General features: G+C 43.0%; 1 protein-coding gene and 1 long non-coding RNA gene across 3 annotated transcripts in view; one reads left to right on the forward strand and one right to left on the reverse strand.

The window, feature by feature from the left end:
• The window catches only part of LOC121273242, a 106,023-nt gene that overhangs the window by 21,774 nt on the left and 60,548 nt on the right, over positions 1–23,701 (forward strand). The gene's annotated exons all lie outside the window — the stretch shown is intronic.
• erbb3a (erb-b2 receptor tyrosine kinase 3a) overlaps positions 1–23,701 on the reverse strand; it is a 135,678-nt gene that overhangs the window by 13,956 nt on the left and 98,021 nt on the right. Inside the window, exons 13-22 of one of the 2 annotated variants that reach the window (XM_041180265.1) lie at positions 21,522–21,654; positions 19,616–19,706; positions 17,406–17,560; positions 16,048–16,119; positions 10,151–10,286; positions 9,733–9,855; positions 8,445–8,543; positions 6,477–6,662; positions 6,118–6,273; positions 3,515–3,590 (exon numbers count right to left, since the gene is read on the reverse strand). In XM_041180265.1, the coding sequence (XP_041036199.1) occupies positions 3,515–3,590; positions 6,118–6,273; positions 6,477–6,662; positions 8,445–8,543; positions 9,733–9,855; positions 10,151–10,286; positions 16,048–16,119; positions 17,406–17,560; positions 19,616–19,706; positions 21,522–21,654 (1,227 nt within the window). Of the gene's footprint in view, positions 1–3,514; positions 3,591–6,117; positions 6,274–6,476; positions 6,663–8,444; positions 8,544–9,732; positions 9,856–10,150; positions 10,287–16,047; positions 16,120–16,184; positions 16,230–17,405; positions 17,561–19,615; positions 19,707–21,521; positions 21,655–23,701 lie in introns of both variants that reach the window. The other variant, XM_041180266.1, reaches the window with a different exon arrangement.

Below are 23,701 nucleotides of genomic sequence, written 5' to 3' on the forward strand. Positions count from 1 at the left end.
GATTGTTTTCAAGGAGTCCACCCTGGAATCAATTGGCTGGGTGGGGACATCGAGGAAGTGGGGGACGACAAGGGCCGGTTTAATCCGTCAGTTCATAGCCAGCACCATAATACTCAAGTCCTATAATGCTCACACAGACAGACGCTCAACTGCAATAAAAGTTGCTCTTAAAGGTGATTATCGCAGGCTGCGTTGTGACATTTTTGTTCGCTTATCTATATCCCTGAAACTGAGAGAGATGACAGCCACAGCTGGTATACCCGAACAAGCTGGCACCTTTCAAAACCATCAGCACCATCTCTGGCAAGCAGAAGCATAGCTGCTCAAACCCCAGAGGATGTAGGAGCAAGGTCCAATCCAGGGCTACATCCAGCCTATTAAGCACTATGGACAGTCCAGGTGCCAAAAAGCAGGGTGGACAAGTCAGCCACAATAGCACCAGGCTTGGCAGAATCAGATACAGGGCCATCATGGTGCACAGCGCAAGGAGTCTCAAGACATAGTTTGTCACTGCAGTCAATCAGCACACTTACGCCTTTCGCAAAGAACCGCTTAGGAGTAGTAGGTTCAATCAATTCAGAAACAAAGTGCAAGCACTGAAGTAAATCACATTCACGCATCACACAATGGTGAAATAAATGCACAACAACGGATTTGAACATTGTGCTTATATTTATTTGTAATTTGTTTAGAATGATGACAAAAGTCCAGCAAAAGATGGGAATAGATGTTTTTTGAGGAACTGTGCAGGACAGTGTTAAAGGAGGTGGTTTGGGCACAGTCACTTCGCAAATGCAGGCTGTAGATTTAGGAAATGACACACACTAGAATCCATCTTGAATTAGTGCCAGAAGCACCAGCTTTACTTGCTGCATTGATGGGTTGACATCAAATTAATTATCACTTGCATTCTCTTGCTCTTGCTCTTCCATGGCTTTGCCATATTATTCTTCAATCTGTATAGCAAGCTCTTTTTTCAGGAGGAAGTGAAGAAACATATTACCAGACAACACTTTTTCAGAAAACCCCAGGTGGGAGAGGGTAGTACTGTAAAGCCACAGACCAATCGAAGTCTCTGAAGCCCTGCTTTAAGATCCCAGTGATTTTTTCCAATGATGATTCTGATTGTAACATGAAAATTTTTGTACTGATGTACTGCTTTTGCATTGGTGCAATGCTGTCCCCCAGAAGCCATCCTTCCTTTTCTCTTTCCCCTTCAAGTAAGGTTCCACGGATGATGGCAATAAAATGAAGGAATCAGGACAACATCTTGGGAAGCAAGCACTTATCTGCTGACTATGTTGGTGGTCACGTACCAGTTGCATGTTATGAAGTGATGCGATTTTTTTTTCTCAAAGCACAGCATTATGCACAGGGACCTGAATAATACCACTGGTAGAACTGATGACTCTGGGAAAGCCAGCAGTCCAGTAAAATGAGAATAGCCCATCACATTGCTGCTTATGGGTCAATAGTGAATGTGATAAAGTTGCTGGGCCCTGCTGAACAATGTATCCATGACCCCCTGTCACAGCATTGAGGAGGCAGATGGCAAGTGCTAAACAACACTCACTAAATTACTGATCAATAATGCTCCAAAAATCACAGTGTTTGATTTAATGCCAACAGCAATTTCCAGCCTATATTTCCCTCTTCATCCACATATCTTGTCCAGTATCGATTGTCAACCTGTTCCTAGCCATTTGCCTGTACAAGTCTACTGTCAGATCTCAAAAAGTGCACAACTGTGCTCCAGATAACTGGACCTTCAGTTTTGCCTCAGTATTTCTCTGTAGGACACACCTGGTTTCTACTCCATGCCTTCCCTGAATACTGACATCAGGAAGAAACCATTGCGAATCTCAATGATAGGCATAAAGGCACACTTAAACTGGATGTGTCAACCATGTATGGCTAGCATCTAGCAACATTTTCCAACTGTAGGTTATCTGATAACCAATGACACTACCTGACACTACACAGAGGAATTCAGTCAAAAATGCTCCCCCTCACCAAGATGGAACTGAAGTAAACAAGACTAAGTCACATTTGTTGGTCAATGGACAGTTTAGTTCTCTGAGAACAGTCATTCACAGAAATATAGAAAATCTGCAGTCTGGAAAAGACCATAGGTCCACCTGGTCTGCTATCCTACAGAAATAGCAGGTGTGATCAATGTCTTTTCCTTCAAGATGCTTGTCCAATTTGATCTTGCAGTGATCTAAGCTCTTGCTATGCTGTTCCAAAAAGAAAAGTTTTTTTACGTTCTGCCTAAATGTATCCTTTCCCATTTTCTACCTGTATCCTTTGTTTTATAGCCTAGTACACCACATATCCCTGACTAAGCCTACACATCTATGAGTCTTACTAGATTTGAAGACCGCAAACATATCCTCTTTCAGTCTTCATCTCTCCAACAAGACAATTCCCAGTTCATTGAGTCTATTCTCATATGTTTTATTCTTTAGTCTCCTAATCATTCTAGTAGCTCCCTTTGTCATCTTTCCCAGCTTTGCTACATCCTTTCTGCAGCAAGGGTTCCAGAACCACACACAATACTTCAGGTGTAGCCTGACCAATACTTGGCATAATGGCAACTATACGTCATTCATCCTCTTATACAACCTTCATGCCAATAGCTTTCTTGACACTGGCTTGATATCTTGAGGGATTTACCAGGGATGACTCCAAGATCCCTTTCCTGTTTTCCCATTATTCCTATCTTCCCTCTACTTATTTTGTATCCATAAGCACATGACTTTACACTTCTCTACATTAAACTGCACCTGCCAATTGTTGGCCCACCCCTGCACACAGTCCAAGTCTCCCTGTGAGTCTCCCTCTTCTACCATATTAACCACCCTTACTACTCTGCTGTCATCCACAAACTGAGATGAAGCTACCAACACGCTCTGAAATGTTTGAAAACATTGAGTGGAATTTTACAGCCCCTCCCACTGTCGGGACTTTCCAGTTCCTGCAAAGTCAATGGAGTTTGAATGGCTCACTGCATTTTCCAGCCCCACCCCACCGCAATGGGGCTATAAAATTCAGCCCGTTGAAAGTACCAATCCCGACCCTGCAGGACTTAAGCTGTCACACCTTTTCAGATGCAAAACTTGCTATTTGCATGCACCCTTTGTCTCCTATGGACCAGCCATGGTTTGATCTCAGCTTGATTTTCCATGTAACACTTTATCATAGCCTTTACTAATATCCAGGTAAACCACATTTCCATTGTAATCCCTGTCTACATCCTGAGCTACTATATCAGGAATTCCAATAAATTCTTTGGGACTTTATTGCTGTTCCCAGAATCTAAGTTCCCTCTTCAGCATCTCCAACAACAGAACAAAGAACCCCTGACCCAAAAATCACCACCAGACTCTCGTTTTACTGCAGTATTTAAGTTGTATTTTGGATCAGAAGTATAAGTTGTTGAAAATGTTTGGTTTAAAACTGCAGCACTGTAGCTTTAAGTATAAAATAATGCTTCTATAAGTATATGACTCACCGTAACTCCACACATCACTTTGGTGGGTGTATCTTCTAAAGTGGATGCTCTCTAGTGCCATCCATTTAATGGGCATCTACAGCAGGCAACAGACAGACAGACTCAACAACAAAGCACAACAGCTTGGGAAATTTCCAAAAAAACGTTAGGGCAAATTTTTGTCTTTATGACTCCCGGTGCAGAGATTCATGCGCCTGGAGCATATATCAGAAATTTGGGTGCATGCCTCATTCCCGTTCCCCGTGATTTTACTGTCCAATGAGATAAATGGACAAAAAATCATGGACGACATGAATCGAGTGCGAACCAAATTCCCGCTACGCACTCTCAGCACTTGAAGCTCCTCCACTAAGCAGCTTTTTAAAAAAAATAATAAATACAAAACAAATAATCGCAAGCATGGCGCCGGTTTTATTTTTGTAACGAGATAATGTCGTACACAAGTGGGTTTGCTTAAGAAAAACACCGAATGACAAATACTAAACTTTTGATCCTCGCGACAGCTCTCTCCATACCATAAAAATATTGAAAGGTTTCCGATCTTTTATCAGTTTGATGCATTAGATCGAGACTGTTGCTCCTGATCTCAGTGATTGTCATGTGAACCTGCTCACACTACCTTTGAGACTCCCAACATCTCCCATTGGAACAGTTCATGCCCAAAACAAAGGAGCAACTCAATTTTGGTGATTAAAAATAGGTGCAGATCTGGCTCAGTGGTCTGTTGAACATACATTTTGCGCCTCTGTAGTTCAAATCATACTCATGCACCAGCTACCTGCCTATACATTCTTAACATCAGTTCCCTTAGCCTGATGGCAGAATGTGTGCCTATGATTCTGCCTGTGGGATCAAGGAGCCAGTTTCAACAATATAAAGTATTAAAGTATGCTTTACTGTAAATCAGCAATTTTTCCACTGTCGAGTTGTTATATTTAATTGGAGTACAAAATTAATGTTAGCCCCATTACTGGGTTTACTCTAAGTGTGTTTCAGCAAAGTTCATTTTGCGCAAAAGCATTGGCAGCCCTAGATTGCACAAAAAATTCTCTCCCGTTTTACAATTTTTTTCCAGTGAGATTCCCTTTTAGATTAATGAAATGGGTTCATGTAGAAATATGACTCATTACACACAGCATATAGACATGTAGCATAGGCCAAACCACAGAACCCATTAGGAAATGGGTATTGGAGAAGTGTGGTACATTCAGGACAAAAAGAAAGCCTTGCATTTATATAGCGCATGATCGCATCTCTCAGATCTTCCCCAAAGTGCTTTGTGTGCAATGTAGTAATTTGAAGTGCAGCTACTGTTGCTTCATAGGCAAATAGAGCAGCCAATTTGCGCTCAGCAAGGTCCTACAAACAGCAGTGAGATAAATGACCTGTTAAATCAGTTTTTGGTGGTGTTAGTTGAGAGGAGCATGTTGGCCAGGACATCTGGGCCTTCATTGAATAATGGCATGGGATCATCAACATCCATGTGATCCAATGGAACAGGCTGACAAGACCTTGGTTTAACAGCTCAGTTGAAAGACAGTGAACAGTGAACAATCTATTATTCACTCATGACTATTTGCGCAACACCTATTGTATAAAATGGCACACAACTTCCAGATCGAGGCCACCATATCTCTTGCAGGCACTTTATTAAAAAAAAAAAAATTCTATATCTCTGCTGACATTGAGTAGTGAGATCAGAAGGTGAGAGGACAACCAATTCATGCTTCCCGTTTGTAGGTGACGGAGACAGTATATTCAAGACTGAGATCGATAGATTTTTGCACACTAAAGGAATCAAGGGAAATGGAGATAGCTACATCTTTTCCGCACTGTGGTAGAAGGTCAGCCATGATCTTATTGAATGGCAGAGCAGGCTCAAGAGGCCCTATGGCCTACTCCTGCTACTATTCCTTATGTAGCTCTTCCTGAAGAACAAACTCCCCGTCTACTTAATATGCTCATTTTATTTTCCCAATTATCTCCCCTCTCCTGAAGCACTGCCTCTTTCTGGAGTGAGTTCCATGGTCACCATGTACCTCACCCAAGTGCCTGTTATTTACATGAACTTTCTTTCTGGATAGATTTGGATTTTTCTGGATGTATGAATTAAAACAGGCTGAATGGCCTTCCTCAATTGTAATTATCCTGCGATGTTGAGTGTCATTTGATTGCGGTAGGTAGCCCAGTCCTTTCCTCATTAGGTGTAAACACACACATATTCTTTCAGCAGAGGTCATTAGGCAGCAGTTGGGAGCAGGAACCCTGACTGATTATTCCCTCCATAATTCAGTGCCCCTACCACCAATAACTGACTTAGCAGATAGTGGGGACCAAACCTCAGACTTTCCTGGTCTGTATGCCTGAGCTACTCACTCGATAAGCTCACAAGCCATTGGACGGTTTTCATAATTACAAGGCAGGGATAAGGAGAATTTTCTTTTCAGATTTCAATAATGAAACAATGAAAACATTTTCCATGCATCTCAACACTCAAGCTTACTGGTATAGCGAAAACAACATTTGAACAAAAAAAGAGTGATAAAATAAAAACTTAACATTTTCTACCCAGAAGTTAATTACATAGCCAACAGACTACTAACCTTCACTTCATCAAAGAAATATTTTTTCTCATCTAATGCCAAGAGGTTGGTGATGCCAAAGTCTGTGATCTGAACGTGGCTGGGAGATTTTACCAGTATATTTCTTGCAGCCAGGTTCCGATGGACCATTTTCTTCTCCTCCAGGTATCTCATACCCTGTGGTGACAATTTCAGTTGGTTTAATAGGGACATAAGCAGCTGGTGTGTAGTCATTAGCCCATGAGGCCGTCATAAGCAAAGTTCACCACCAGGGACTCTTCAGCAATTGATTTTCACTAGGGATATGCAGAACCTATTCTAAGCCTCCCTTGCTAATCATGGGATCCTCATGTAAACCAATAATTTGAAGTCTTGCTCACCTTAGCAATCTGGACACACCAGTTGAGAAGCAGCTGAGATCGGATGTTATCCTTGTTTTTGTGGAGGTACTCAAGTAGAGACCCAAGTGGTAGGAGCTGCGTGACTACCTGGAGTGGTGCCCCAGGGCAGATTCCGAGGAGCCGCAAGACATGGTGATGTTCCAGACAGCCCACCATCAACATGTCCTATAAATAACACACACCAATACAAAATATTAAACACCAACTGGAACACATACTAACAGTAGGCCCCTTTGCTTGAAATTCACAGAAGTAATTGAGGTTGGAAATACCAAGATCTATTTTCTCCACTAATTGTCCATTTCACACTCCCTTACTCAACTTGTAAGGCAGGAAATGAAGGACAGACACCCTCATAATTAGTAACTTCAGCACAAGCAACTCTACACTTAATTTATAGAACATGCCCACTACAGGGAAAGGCAGCTTCTTGTTGTCCACTGTCCTACCTTCTCTTTTGCCTCAAGGGGAGATATTCCACCTCGATGATGCATTATTTTTGCTATCTCTCCTCTGGCCAGGTCTTACTCCACTCCTCACTCAGTACTAACCTCTGCAGTAATTTTACCAATTCTCTGCACTATTACTAGTCTCAGAAAGATGGAGAGAGCAGATTGAGGCTGTGTCAAAACTGCAACATTGATGGACCACTCTTTAAAAAAAATATTCATGTGACTGGATATTATTCCTTAAAGGTCAGAAAACAACAGGCTGGGGTTTGGAAGAACTTTCTAGCAATGAAGGAGAAAATCCTGGCCCTATTATAAAATTGCTATCTACTGTCCAATGTGAGTTATACAACCAGACTTCACTATGGAGGAATCAGGGAAGTTACAATGCCCTCATTACCTCTGGATTTGACTGTACCAATGCTCTTCTAACTTGCCTCCATCCCATTTGAACTTGAACTCATCCAAAACTCTGCTGCTTGTGTCCCAAGACCAGTTCCCCTATCATACTTACATTGGCGCCTGAGCCAGCAATGTCTCTATTTTATAATCCTCACCCTCACCTTCAAATCCCTCCGTGCCCTCACCCCTCCCTATCTCTGTAATCTCCTCTAGCCCTACAACCCTCCAAGATCTCTGCACTCCTCCAATTCTGGCTTCTTGGTGGTGATCACTCCACCATTGGCAGTCGTGCCTTCAGCTGCCTGGAACCTAAGCTCTGGAATTCTCTCTCTAAACCTCTCTGCCACTTTCCCTTCCTTTACGTTGCTTTTCAAAGTCAACATCTTTTTCCAAGCTTTTGGCCACCTGTCCTAATATTTCCTTATGTGGCTCAGTGTCAAATGTTGTCTGATAATGCTCCTGTATAACGCCTTGGGACTTTTTACTATTTTCAAGGCGCTATATAAACAAAAGTTATTTTTGTTCACTCCAACTGTACGTTCTAAATGGGCTCGCAATGGTTTTGTTTTTAAGTTAGTTTTGTTGCTCCTTTTTTCCACCAATGTTCCCTCATTCTGTCAAGGAACTCTCTCTTTCCTGGAATATAGATCCACAAGTCTTGGACAGTCCATATGCAGGAAAATAAAATGAAATCTAACTTCTCTAATACTTTGTAAGGACGTGCTCTCCTATTAGTTCAGTGTGGTACTCAGCCACCAATCATATTCAATTACCTGGTCAGTGATGAATTCACTGATGTCAGCTGAGTCTGCACTAGGAGCCTCAGTGACACTTGGGTTAGAAAAAGGAAAAATCAATCCGGACTCTCATCCCTGCTCACTATCCTGCGCTCCCTGCTCACTATCCAGTGATCCCTGCTTGGGCCCAGATGTGATGCCCCCATGGTTGATAGCCTGCCAATACTCATCCGAGTTTGCACATACTGAATGATGACTTAAACAAGGAACCAGAGGGCTGCTGGTTGGGAGTCCCAGTTAGGATTGTGTACACATTCAAGTGTGAATTTCCACATATACCTGGAGAAAGGGAGACTTACCTCACTCATGCCTCTTGATGGCTCACAGCCGCGCCCTTCCTGCAGGACTTTGATGGCCACTGGAATCTTCACACTCTCTCCCTCGGGAATCCAGAGCCCCTGGGAATAGAAACTTTATCAGACCATCAAGAATAAAGTAAAGATGCATTTCCATTGACATTGGATCTGGCTCAGCACCATGTGAACAGGCTGACACAGTTGTTGGTTAAGCCAATCATCACTTCATCTCTCAACTGTTTCCACAAGATCTTAACCTGCAATTTCACATCCTGTTGCTGAAACTCTTTCCAGGGTATGAGAGTTTCCAGCCGAGAAATGGCAACACATTTAAAGTGGTAAATGAACAACCTGATTTATTCTTGTATTGTTTCTGTACTGACACCACCAATGCTTTGCCTTGCCTTAAATTCCTGTACCTCATTGAGGATATGAACTAGGAGGAGTAGGCCACTCAGCCCCTCAAGCCTTGAGAATCTACAAGTCACTTGGAATAGAAACTGTTTCTGTGCAAGAAGTGAGAACAGCTCAGCACTACAAGCAAACTGCACACATTTACAACAATACCTCCCAATTCCAGCTTCATGCAGGTCAAGTAATATCAATGCTAGATCGTTTGTTTCGGTCTGTTTAATGTAAGCTGCTTGGACTAACTTACAGGAACCCATCATTGCTGTAGAATGGGCTTTCAAACAAAAAAGGCTTCCCCACCTGGCAATTTTTAAATCTCAGTTGAGCAGAGACCAGAGGATATACGCTTGCTAATGCTCACAAAAAAAGTGTCAATATGAGGATAATATGGGGACAACACCAAGTGGCTCCATATGGAGGGGAGGGAGGTGGAGGGGGGCAAGAGAAAGGTTAGGAAATTCATCTACAGTCTCCACTAGGTCATGTAATCACCCCTTTTATAGTAAATCACAGGGATTTTATCCTGGACGTGGTGGGAGTCCTCTTATGTCCCCACCCCCTTTGGAACCAGTGAGGGTTTTCTCACTTTATACTAAGAACTACGTTTTTGGTTTTCTAATCTGAATGTAAAACTACATAATTGAAAATTTAAGTGACCTTCAGCCATCAACCTCAAGACCACCCCCCCCCCCCCCCACCCCCTCAGCCACCACCCCTTCTCCGCCGTATCGTTAGAATTAAGCTGGTTTAAGTATCACAGGAATACTTCAGCACTATCTCAAAAAAAATAACATTTGAAAAAAATTGAGTGTTGAATTTGTAATTTTACATGCACTATTAGACTGGAAGATCACCGTGGTGCTGTCCTGCCTCAACTCACCTTGTACACTGTTCCAAATACTCCAGACCCCAGCTCCTTGACTTTCCGCAGTTCAGTTTCTTTCAGAATTCGTGTGTTTACCTGATTGGGTGAGTCGGCACTGGGATCAAGGGGATCAAGCATCTAATGAGAAAAAACAAAATCAACAAGGCAAGTGTCATCCTTCTGCCAGTAATGGAAATGACTCCATGAAATGAAAGAGGGACTCTTTAAGAAAGAAATTCTCCAAATGCTAATGAACTTTAACAGTTCTCCCTTTGTGTCTCAGTCCAGATACACAAGGAGATTCAGTGGAGCTTCATACAATATCATTCTTGGAAAGCAATTTCAACCCGAACACAGCTCCCACTGCACTCTCATTCTGCACCCTTCCCCTCTAAAGCAACCACTGTGTTCCAACTTCAGGTTGACCTCTTACCTCAGTCTCCAGATATCGACGCATTGCTCTCTTCTTCCGAATGATTTGCCTTCTCCAGTAAATGAGGGCCAACAGCACCACAAGCATCACAGCCATCAGTCCTCCAACCACTGCTGCCACAATCTGAGGGATTTGTCTGGGTTCAAAACAATGTAAGTCAAAGCAGGATCTGCCACACACAATGGAGCGTTAAAACCCTGTTATTATTTTCTCCTTGAATATCATGCTAATGAGAGGTTAGAACAAGGACAGCCACACAGAGCTTTAAAGATGACTTATCAAATTCATTAAAAAGAGTTTAAAAGTGTCCAAATTGTTAAAATTTGAAAAAATGGACAAGGGCATCTGGAAATCGGGTAGTGCGGTTTAGAGAACTCATGGACACATCTCTGGCACTGCGAAGGTACGATGTTTCTTGGTTACACTGCTTGTTTCACACCAGCATGTTACAGGATCAAGCTTCCCATGGAATGAGCAACTTGCTTCTCATGCTTTCCCCAATTTTCTTCCCTCTTTTCCTGCTGGCACTGATTCTTACATGGATACTGTGCTGTCGGTACCAGCTGCCCTCCAGTGACTCCACAAAGTGCCCATTTTTCATGTGTGACTCTACATAGTGAATGCCAGGCATTTGCTTATGGGCGAGGGGACGGTGCATTACAGTCAAGCCAGACCCTGTCCTCAAATAACATCCGCACACCTGAACTTTCCAGCAAGGGCTACTGGCTAATGGCTGGGAGCAGGAACTCTGGCTGTGTTTTACCCCTCCTTAACCCAGAGGATTTGAAGTCAATGAACCCACCCGCTGAAGTGACGCACTGATAACTTGCTTAATTCACTTCACAATGCTGATGTTAACCATGGTGTGAATCAGTTCTATGCTGGTAGTCACACAACACAGCAATCCTAGCCGCAAGTAGGAAGTGTTTGAAGTGAATCATTGCAATTAAATTGATTAAGTACATTCTTTAAAGCTCTGAGAGAGAAACAGAATGAGGTGTGAAACAAAAACCATGGTGATTTTCAGATGTAGAGCAGACAAGACATTCAGAATCCAATGAGCTGGAATCCCCCAAGTGAGGGAACAGAAAACTTTGCTGAAGAAATGTCATTTGATCTGGAAATGTGGGGTGGAAATTCTTGTCTCGTTGTGGCGAGGGATGTCAATGCACCTAGTGTCAGCATTACACACTTCCAAGGTGCAGCACAGCCACAGTCAGCATAAAGCTCCCTCTGCTCTGCCACAACCTACCTTGGCCCTAGCCACAGGTGGATACTTGTTACTGGACAGTGTGATATTTCCCATTTATCAAATCAGCAGTTCAATTTTGCGCTTTAAGAATTTTGATATTTCTTAAACTCTCAGAATCTTACAGCACAGCAAGAGGCCATTCAGCCCTTTGTGCCTGAGGCAGCTCTCAGTGGTCCCACTCCCCTGCTCTTTTCCATAGTTCTGTAAATGTTTATCTTTTTAAGCGTGTATCCAATTCCCTTCTGATCGTTACTATTATCCCTATAATATTCAATATAAATTCTGAGTTTATCATATTTGGACTTTCTCCAGATTGCACTTATCATTGTAGTTTACATCATCTGGAAGGCTTTTATTTTTGAACCCTAGCTATGAAAAAGTTTAATCATTCTACTGTTTCTTTTGGCAATGGTTAGCATACGTTGCACTTATGTTACTGGGTAACTGACATGTCTGACACTTTTTATGCCCTTTAATAACACAGTAAGGGAATCTCTTTGGAAATGGTACTAAACTACAGCAAGATATTTCTAACATGACTTGACCTGTCAGGGATAATAATCCATGGTTTATTTGGATTTGAATATTTTACTAAGCATTTGAGTTTGTTTCCATCTTTAGAATCTGGCAAAATAGGCTAGAATGTGTTTTACAAAACGAAGAGGACATCCATGGCACGCTTCCTATTTTTCTCAGTATCAGAAATATCCAGGCTATTAGCTACAACAAAACACTGAGGAAATCCCAAAGAAAATGTAGAATGATTCTAGTCAAACACTAAATCAAATTAGGGCATGCTTTAAAAAAATATGCAATAATTGGCATCATCAAATGGGTAATTTGATTTAGTGTTTGACTAAAATCATTCTACATTTTGTTTGGGATTTTCTCAGTGTTTTGTCGTATCTAATGGGCAAATTGTCAACTATGGAAGGTATGCAGTCTTTTTATATAAGCTCTTCGGTACTTACATTTTTTTATTCATTCATGGGATGTGAGTGTTGCTGGCTGGGCTAGCATGTATTGCCCATCCCTAATTGCCCTTGAGAAGGTGTTGGTGAGCTGCCTTCTTAAACCGCTGCAGTCCATGAGGTGTAGGTACACCCACAGTGCTGTTAGGGAGGGAGTTCCAGGATTTTGACTCAGTGACAGTGAAGGAACGGCAATATATTTCCAAGTCAGGATGGTTAGTGGCTTGGGGGGAACTTGCAGGCGGTGGTATGTTTATGTTGCAAATGCTGTGTCAGTTGAGTGCATGCTGTAGTTGTGATTAAGAGCAGCCGATACTAATTGGGGAAAGGTTAGGGCACATAGATAAGAACGAGGTGGAAGGGAAAAGTAGTCTGCACTTATGTTATACTGAGTTTCGTGAATAAACCTATGTTGAAGACAGACTAGCTCCAGCTTCTTCCTCTACCAGATGGATGTTGACCGAATTAACATGGTGTTCCCATACATCTGCTGTCCTTGTTTTTCCATGTGGTAGAGATCGTGGGTTTGGGAAGTGCTGTTGAAGAAACCTTGATGCTGTGAATCTTGTAGGTGGTACATACTACAGCCAGTGTGTTTGATGGTGGAGGGAGTAAACATTTAAGGTCATGTGAATAACCTTATATGAGTGAACATTTGACCAGTGCTCTGTTGAAACGTTAAAATCCTGCCTTTTCTTTGTATAACTTAGGATTGATAGTAATAAATTCAATCTTCCTATTTATCCCTCCCTGAGCAATGTTGCATGAGTTTCTCTTGGTTGCCCTTTTAATAAGCAGCTAAGCATTCTTGAGTTAGCTTTCACAGACACATTTTAGAATGGGAGCCAGACTCTGAGTAGCGGTAAAACACAGGACACTATTACTGCTTTGTACTGCTCTTATTCTTCATCTATTCTGTTTTTTTTCTGTTAGGCTTTACCCACTAAGCTTCTGAGAAACAATTCAGTTGTGCTGCATTTTCAGTAGCAGGGATAGGGGGCAGCGGTGGGGGAGGGAAGAAGAGTGAGAAAACTCATGGGATTTGGAGAATTATATTTTGCTTTGATATCACACTTCTTCTCTAGACATACTAAGCATGAGCATAGGTGAAAGGCTGGTGGAGGAATCCAGGATATTTTAACGTTATGTGAGCAGGAGATTTCTCCACAGGCAATAAAAAGGATTGAGCGCAAGAGGCCAGCATGAACGGTGTCTGCAGCAAAGTGACCTGGTCTTCCTCAGTGGAAGAAAGGGACATTTGGGATTTTGCATGCATGTTTAAAGGGAGACATTCTTTTTGTCACTCCACTTTTTGCACCTTGGACATTGCATTATGTTTGTGTTTAAACCCACACAATAGATTAAGAAAATAATTCATGTTCCCCCGGAACTTTATACTACTTTTCCAACTGAGGAGGCAGGCAGTACTGTTCTGCGTTAAGGTGCTGAAAGAGAAGGATGGGTTGACATTTCCTCCTCCCTCCCTTTGAGAAAGTGACTCACCTAAACTGGTCACCTATATTTTAATATCAGCAGCTCAAGATGTGGAAAATTGTGGGCACATACTAACATCTCTCACCCTGTGATCCAGAGCGATGGTAGATTGCTACACAGTGCTATCAGCTGCCTGCTTCATGTTTGCACATTTCCAAACTGAAAGACAGATCCTTCCACACGAAACACATGGTGCAATATAGCAACATAAGGTAATGACACTACCCTTAATAATGAATTCATGCCAAACACTGCACTCCTTAAAAGGTGCGAGTCAAATTCACACTATTTGCTCAAGTATAGAGCCAGAAATACCTCATCTGTAAGAACTCTCTAGAACCAGGCTCAGGAGGAAAGTTTCAGATTAGCCAAGAATGCAGCAGATCCATCCACTGTTGCTTCTTCCAAATTTCTCCCCTCTGACTTGAGACCAGCTAACAAAGCTCAGACCTGGGGTCGAACATGAGGCCTTAATGGCTCAGTACCAGATTTGGCAGTGCAATCTGCAACCAGGGCCGCCCAATGCATTAGATAAAATGTATTCCAGAGTGTCAGCAGCTGAATGATTTCCAGCCCACTCTTGTCAAGGAATCCTTACAAATGAGGTTTGACTGAAAGGAGGAAACACCAGCAACAAAAGCAGGGCAATGGGAAAGCATGTTACTGTGCAGTGATCAAAACTGTGATTAATAAAAGCGCTGCCAAAGACACACACAAGCATCACAATTCTGAGACATGGGGGTGACAGCAGATGATGTAATTGACTGGCTGTTAAATTCTAAACAAATTATTATTACAAATAAATGGTTATTTCCTGTTGTACTCTGGTCAACAGGGTGATTTATAGTGAGTGCCATGACATAGGGTGAAACATTGAAATTTGATTGACAAATTATTCATCTCTTCATATCCTGCAAAGTATCAGAACTGAACACAATATCTTTTTTTTGCCTTGGGTAATATAAAGAGACTGAAGGGGGGGCGCTTTTCTTTTTCTATCTAGGAGTGGCATCAGGTATTGGACAAGTAACCACCAACACAGGACTCTGACATGGTTTCAAGTTCCAGCTTCGAAAACAGGGCCCTCTCCTAACGCAGAACCTCCTTTTTCTGGAGTCTGTGCTGTGGAGCCCATCTATTGATTCATTTGCAGTGACACTACAGGTTTAGTGTTGGTGCACTGTATCACCAAAGCTACCTTGGTTTGTTCATGTGAAATGTGATACCCATCTATCCAGTTCACCCTGCCTTCCTCTAAACATTGCCCGTGATGCTTGTCACCAGCAAGCTGCCAAGTGTACGAGGCTGATTTTATTTTTCCTTCCTTCTGTTCTGTCCCTTCTTCTCAAGGCTCTGTCTCCTTGCTGGGGTTTAGTTTTACAGACACAAGCTACGCTATGTCATCCAAGTAGCCGTTATTCCTGTACAAACCAAGACAGTGAGTGTCAGTGGGCCAAGTGGCCATGGACCATGTTTACAGCTGAATGCTCAGACAAGTCACTGGATGATAATAAGGAGTGGGAACCCTGGCTGATTTCCTCTGCTCCTCACTCCATAGCACAGGCACGCTGAGCCCAAATGTAGCAGCCCATTTCCAAGTTCATTATGATCAGCCTAGCTGAACACCGCTTAGGCATGAGGAGATGGTGGAGAGGCACAGGCAAATGCCCTGTGGTCAATGGTTCAAATCCCACTAAATCCCATTAAATTCAATTTATAACATCTGGAATGTTTAAAAAAAAGCTAGTTTCAGTAATGGTGACCATGAAACTATCATCAGTTGTTGTAAAAACCCATCTGGTTCACTAATGTCCTTTAGGGAAGGAAATCTGCCATCCTCACTGGTCTGGCCTACATGTGACCCCAGATCCACAGTTATGTGGTTGACTCTTAACTGCCCTCTGATATGGCCTAGCAAGCCACTCAATTCAAGGGCAATTAAGGATGGGCAACACCCATAAAAGAATAGAGGGAAAATAACCACATTAAAACCTGTATCTTTTGCCTGGTCGGGATATGTAATGCCTTTTCAACATTAACCACTAGGGGGAGCTCATAAGTACTATTCAGTAGAACAGAAAATAGTGAAAATTTTCTCCTCAAATTTGACCCCTTTGCCATCCAAATGTAATGTTACACTCTAATGTCACAGCTCTGTTCCGGGTGGGGGAGGATGTTACCTATTGTGTAATGCTTTAATGGGAGCCATCCAAGGATAGCGAGCGCAGTCCAGCACAGTGGGACCCTTACACCTGGATTTAATCAGAATAAAAGATGAAAGTCACAAAGCAGCATGCACACACACAGACAACTGTACCTATGGACAACCTCGCCACAGTCTGCAGCCTCTGAACCTCGGCACCTGGGGTCATGGCAACAACAAAAGAGAACAAGTAAGAACCACAAAGTAGATCCAAGGTTTGCTTTCCAGAAGGAAGTGACAACTCGATTTAGATGTAGCACGGGCACTGGAAAACCCTGTGGAGCAAATCTCAGGGATTCAAAACATACACACTACAGTATATCAATGTACATCACAGAAAAACAAAATCTGCAGACAATGCCTAACTGAGAGGTTGTCAGGTGAGCACCTCTACCATCAGCTGCCTGCAATTGGGAACGTGCAGACTGGAGCCGTTCATTGTTCCTACTGTACTGTGGCACAGCGATGGTAGTAGACAAACCCAAGGCAGCAATGCTAAATGAACACATTGTGGTGGTAATGTCACTGTCACTAGCCAGTCTTTGTAAGTTCATTGCATGAATGGCTTCAGGATTTTTTTTCAAATACTCCAATTTTTCTGCCCTAAAAGTATCGAGTCCTTGCTGGGTACCACTGCACCAGCCCAAGTAGCTATTATTCATGCATGAGCCTTAAGAGTGAGTATTGCCTGCTATTCACTACATGAGGCATCAAGGTCATGTCTGATCTTGTCCTGATCCTGATGTATAGACATGTACTCCCAGCAAGGGGTCGTTGAATAGCAATCAGACTTGGGAACCCTGAACGATTTTTCCCTCCCTTACTCAAGGGTCCCAAGAGCAACTGCAGCTCCAGCTAAGGGGGGAGTCAGCCTATTCAGCACAGAGGTGATACTCACATCCAGTGAGTGTGTGGGTCCCCCTCCCCCTCATGGTTTGGGCTGTGGGAGCCCATAAACGAAATGAAAATGAAAGTCACCATAGTCCCAGAGGACCATAAGCGGCTCTCTCATTAGACAGAGACGACTGATGGTGGGTTTAACCTGAGGGCCACCACACCTCAGGTGAGAGACGAGGTTGAGAAGGCCTCATAGATGACCTCAGCCAGTACAGGAATTGAACCCGCACTGTTGGCATCACTCTGCATCATGTATCAGCCAACTGAGCTAACCGACCCCCTAAAAACCCTCCCGCAACTTGTCGGACTGTTAATCAGTTTGCAATTCCTTCCACTGCTTCACACTGCTCTCCAAGGGAAGAGAGCAAAGACACAAAAACAGCAATATTTGAAGAGTTTAAATGAGAGCGAATTCAGAGGTAGATACTCTGTACCTACCCCTGCGTACAGTTCTCATGGCAGGGTTTGCATTCTTTGTTCTCATCCGGGTATTTGAAGATGAGACCTCTCTCTCCCTGGATTCCCTCGGGACACTTTGCTACGCAGTTGGGTCCATCTTTGTAATGAGCACATTGAAAGCAGTGAGCTGGCCCCTGGAGAGAACAAAAAAGTAGATGAGGTTAGATCAGAAAAAACAAGTGTCTTTTTAGAAAAATGGCATCCTTCCTCTTCCCTGCACCCTCACTATGTTGAAATCAAGAGTTCGTACTCCATCTCCTGTTGTAACTCCGTCTTTCCTGGAACCTCAAAACTATGGATCTCCTCATTCTGTTAGTCTCCCTTCCCCCCACAATCTACAATCTGAGTTTCACATCAATGAATTGCTGCTCACTGATTCACTTCATCTCTCCTCCTAATAATTTCAGGATCACAGAATTGTTAGTGCAGGAGATCATGTGACCCATCGTGTCTATACCAGCTCTCCGAACGAGCAATTTATCTCGTGCCATTCTCTTGCCTTTTTCCTGTAACCCTGCACATTCTTCCTTTTCAACTAACAGTCTAATTCCCTTTTGACTGCTTCAGTTGAATCAGCCTCCACCACACCGTCAGGCAGTGCATTCTAGACCCTAACCACTCACTGTGTGAAAATGTTCTTTCTGCTATCGCTTTTGCTTCTTTTGTCAATTACTACAAAGCTGTGCCCTCTCATTCTCAATCCAGGTGGTGTCCTGCGTTGTGGGCCTTAGGCATTCCTGGATCTCTCAATTATTTTTATGCATCGAGTCTGAGCCACATTACAATACTTTTCAAAATTGCACTGAAAAGTGAGATCATTTTCTTGTTTTGTAGAACCAAGTAGATACTGTGACCTTGAGTTGAGGTGACCAGAGCAGTCCAGTCACTAGATGACAGCTGGTTACTGGTGGGTTCCAGCACATGGTGCCATGGACTGGTTGGACAGGATTTCATGCCTGCCATTGCCCAGACACTGTCACTGTGGGCAGCTGCAACATTGAAGGCAGACATATCATCACAAGCAAGATCCTCCTTATGCACCTCATGGTGAGCAGCAATCAAATAAGAACATCGAAGGCCTGGGAGGAACTCTCCCATCACCTTCTGTGGCCATGATATAAAACATAGGAGCAAATAAATGAAGACTATGAGAAAAAAGAGAAAAAGAATGATTGCGTTCCGGCATAACATCATTTCAAAGTGTCACCACCTTTAATTTCATCCCTGCACCTTCCAGGGATTCTCCTTTCAAACCTGACAGAGGCAACAAGTTGGTACCCACTCCAGGCTCAGATACCTGCAGGAGTGGATGCTGGGTGATGGGAACTCGATTCAAGGTCTGTAGCCAGATGGTATTGAACTAGCATTTGCTGATGCTTTCTAATTATTAACTTGGGAACCCGAAGGAAACTGATCCCCACTACAGTCCTTGCCCCTCCCACTGGCTCCATTCACAATATAGAAACACTCTTCAAAATTAACTTTTAAAGCTAAGCATGAAATCCAAAGCACAATAGGAGCATTGGACTCAGGAGCAGGAGTTGGCTATTTGGCTCCACTCTTTCTGGGGAAGAGAATTCCACAGACTAATGACCCTTTGAGAGAAAAAAATTCTCCTCATCTCCATCTTAAACGAAAGATCTCTTATTCTTAAACTGTGTCCCCTGGTTCTAGTCTCTCCCACAATTGGAAACATCCTTCTGGTATCTACCCTCTCAAATTTTCAGATTCGGATATATTTCAATAAGATTACCTCTCATTCTTCTAAGCTCCAATGGGTAAAGGCCCAACCTGTTCAACATTTCTTCATAAGATAAGCCCCTCATCCCAGGAATGAGTCACACAAACCTTCTCTGAACTGCATCTAAAGCTATTATATCTTTTTTCAAATAAGCAGTACACAGTACTCCAAATGTGGTCTCACCAAGGCCCTGTACAGCTGCAGTAAAACTTGCCTACTTTTATATTCCATTCCCCTTGCAATAACTGACAACATTCCATTTGCCTTCCTAATCACTTGCTGTACCTGCATACTAACTTTTTGTGATTCATGTACCAGGACACCCAAATTCTTCTGTGCCACCAAGTTCTGTAATCTCCCTCCATTTAAATAGTATACTGCTTTTCTATTCTTCCTGCCACCTGTGGTCAGTTCTGACCCACTGACAGCATGTCAGTTTTCCTCATACCGTCCCATTGCAGGTGGGGCCTCCCTCGATCTTCTTACACTCCGGGTGACACTGCACGCACATGGAGCCATCAGCGTACTCTCGTTGGTCTCTGTAGAAACAACAGTAAATCAGGTATTGATTCTGCATACTTTCCAGCAGCAAGTTTAATATCCCTCAGTGATATCACATACCCAGCTCACATCAACCTGCAATTGCTTGCATCCATGTGCTATTTGTTCACAATATTGGATTTGACGAAGAAGCTTATTTGATTCACTCTACAATCTTCTGTTTACAGCCCTGACATATTTCTTAAATGAATCCAATGTCGTGGCCTCAACCATTCTCCCTGACAATTCTCTCAGGCTACTGAGATCCATGTTGAATAAACAGACAAGTGGGAGGGCATTACCAAGGGTCCATTTGGCTTGGCTCAGTCAGTAACACTCTCATTTCTAAGAAGGCTGCAGGTTGGATTCCCCCACTCCCCCAATTCCAGGACTTGAATAAATAATCGAGGCTGACATTCCAGTACAGCACTGAGGGAATGCTGCACTGTCAGAGGTGCTGTCAAACAGAGGCCCCATGGCCTGTCTCAGTGGATGTTAAAGATCCCTTGGTATTATTTGAAAAAGAAAGAGAGATGGCCCAGTCTCCTGGCCAACATTCCTCCATCAACATCACTGCCAAACAACAGATTTATCGGTCAATCACCTCATTGCTGTTTGTGGACTCTTGCTGTGTGCAAAACAGTGCCACATTTCCCCACATAACAATAGTCACTGTATTTCCAAGTAATTCCTCGTATGTGAAGCACTCTCAGATGTTTGAGAAATCTGACACGGTGCTATTTAAATGTAAGACTTTCATTTTTCACAAAGCAGTAACAGAATCAAGGGAGCTTAGGTGACATCTTAAATACATTATTCAGCTGTTTTGGAAGGTACACTGTTAAGAAGTGACATAAGCAAACACTTGACATCAATAATATGGCTGGTGAAAGGGCATTTAAATTCTGTGCATGGTTCAGAGATCAGCAAGGAATTAAACATTGCACTTTAATCAATGTATCATTTTCTTTCCTCATCTGCAAGCATTTCTCAGTTTCTACACAGTGCTATTTGATGAACAAGTCTTTTTTACACCCCAGCTGTAGACGATACTGCTGGAAAGTCCAGCGTGGGCGCTCCGTCACAGGACAACAGGCACAGCCCAAACCAGAATGCCAGTAGCCCTAACACAGGAGTTTGTTGTCCTGTGAGACAATTTTTAACATGTTTATTTACAGGCTTCTTTTAAAGAGAACAATAATCGTTCTCTGAATTGGTGATCAGAATCAAACTTGTTCAGGGTGCAGTAAGTGCAGAATATACAATTGCTGAGAGTGTGTTACAAAGCTAGATTTAGAGAACAAAGCTTCAGTAGTTGATCAACATTATCGGAGCCCTGAGGTTCAATTTGCCTTTGAAATGCCCTCTTATTCTTTGCATCCCGTATATAGTGTGATTTCAATCAGCTTTCGGTGTGACAGACTCGGATGCATCTGTGATTGAATGACATGATTTGAACTGAAATGCTATTGCATCACAGTGATAAAGGAATCACTCCCCAGACAAATGATAATGGAATCAATTCACATGACAAGCAGTGTCTAGCAGGAAGCTCTCACATATGGGCTAAATCAAATCTTTCAGAGGGACTTTTCCTACTTCAGACTAAATTAGTTCAGGCTGCAGGTACATAAAATGCTGGGGCAAAGATTACTGGAAGTCTCTTTAACCACCGCCCCCCCCCCCCCCCCAGTCCATACAGGATGATGAAATTAAATATAACAGTAGGGGGGAGGTGGGTGGAGAGGTCAATGCTAACAGGATATTGCAGGAAGGTGACTATAGATAATACAGTGAGTGTCACAGCAACTTACCCCTCCAGGAAATGACAGCTTTTTACGCAGGTTCCGCCACGACTATGGAAGCCACATGACAGGCACTGACTGGGACCTGGGCCCCAACAGCCATCACTGGAACACAAAGGATCACACACCTTTTTCTCAGACTCTGTGAATAAAGAGAGAAGAGAAAAAACACGTACACACATCAGTACAGGCTTACAGCAGTGTTGACCCAATATGTAGATCTAATACAGCCCCATGCACCAACTTGAGTTAGGGTACGGCTATTGATTCCCAACATTGAACATCCATCAAGAAATTGTTGTTTGCAAAGGATTCAGAGCAGATTGCCTTCCTGCCCCCTAATGGTAACCTCTGGCTTTCTGATGGCACAGTGCTGATACCTTGTTCTGTGTTCTGATAAAGCCCGTTAATGTTGTGCTAGGATTTTAGATGAAGCTGTGGAAACATTACAATTGACTTGTGTCTTAAGGACAGGGAGAGAGGGAATAAAATCAGCCAGGATTTCCATTTCTGATTGCTATGCAATAATTTCCCCACCTCCCAGATATGAGTGCATATGGACTTCAGGTAGGGACAGGATGTCCCACAAGGTCAAAGAGCCATCCTACACTCAATGACTTGGGTGAGATATCAGAGGGCTACATATAAGATAACTTCCTTCAGCAAGGTGTTAATGCCTCTACAACAGCGACAACACTTCAAAACTTCTTCACTGGCCTCCACAGGTCACATCAAAATATGCAATGAAAGCAGGAAGAATAGGAGATGGTGGGAGCCCTGGCGAAATAAGCTGGCAGCCCACTTGTTTTTTTTAAATCAAGAGGAAGGTATTTTACCACCAACTGGCGAGCGTGGAATTTTCCATCCATTACTGAGTTCACTGCTGAAACAATGACAGCAGTCTTCTACAGTACAGGCTCTGCGTCAGATGTAAACGCAGAGTGCTGCAGGGCTTAGGGGCTGACTTATCGGTACAACAATTTGCTTAATTTTCTTGTCACTGATGTAACTAGGTGATCATCACCAGAGAGAAGTTGTGTTTAAGGTAGCAGCATTTGTTTTGGTACCAAGTAAAACCAACAGAAAAAGCGTACTCTGCAGTATGTTGCTGCCATTAAACTCCAGCCTGTGATTGTTCATCCAAAATGTAAGGCAAGCCAAGGAGCTGGAGTCAAGCTTTATGGTCTGAGGTGAGTTAGCAATCTTTGCTTTCTTTGTTTAAGCTGTTTCTCTCATGACACATTAACAACTTATCACACGTTTGATATGTAGCTGCTCATCTCCTTCTCTCCCAAACATACTGACTCTTACTGTGGGTACGGTTGCACAGCACCAACAGCTTGCTCAAGTGGGCCATTACTCATGTGTCAACCGATTCAGTGAACATTGTTAGGCTATTCATCTGTGTGAGGCACCACAGCCAAGCAGATCTCTTCTTCACCTAATGACCACAAACCCACACTTCCAGCAGGGCCTGCTAGATCATGATCAGGTCTGGAACCCCTTGAGACTTGCCCTTCTCTAAACCAGGGTCACTGATGCTAATTGTAGAACTACACCAAACAGTCTGGCTGCGCTTGGCTAACTCAGACCAAAAGTGGAGGTCAAAACCTGGGCTCTTGCAGTGTACAGACAGTGAACATAACTGCTGAGTCAGTCTTCAGTTAGGAAAGCCTCTATCAATGTTACTCTGTGTCAAGCCAAATGGAGGTTCACAAGAGCAGTGTCAGTTCTTTCACCTGTTAACTTTCCATGTGGGAAAGCACCTTTACATGTGCTCAAGGACCCTTTCCCTCCATCTTCTCCCATGTTAACCAGGCCAAGGTCAGAAACATCTGTAAAAAGCACATCTGCAGAGCTCATTCTATCGTTCCATAGTGCAGGAGTTTGATTTACTTAGACACTTTCATACACTTATTCAAGGGGTACATTTAAGAGAGAGATACTCAGCTGGCACAGCATTACGCTGATATACCCACACTTCTTAAAGATACCCTTGAATTAACATAATAAAATTGAAATATTGACAATTCAGTTCCACTATCTCTGTATTGCCAAACTGCTTGTCTGACATCCAGTTCTGAGTGAGCAACAATTTCCTCCCATTAAATATTGGGAAGACCAAACCTACTGTCTTCAGACCAAGGCACAAATTCCATTCCCTCACCATCCCTTGCCCTGTCTCAGGC

Source organism: Carcharodon carcharias, chromosome X (assembly GCF_017639515.1).
Source record: "Carcharodon carcharias isolate sCarCar2 chromosome X, sCarCar2.pri, whole genome shotgun sequence".
In the NCBI taxonomy this organism is placed as follows: Eukaryota; Metazoa; Chordata; class Chondrichthyes; order Lamniformes; family Lamnidae; genus Carcharodon; species Carcharodon carcharias.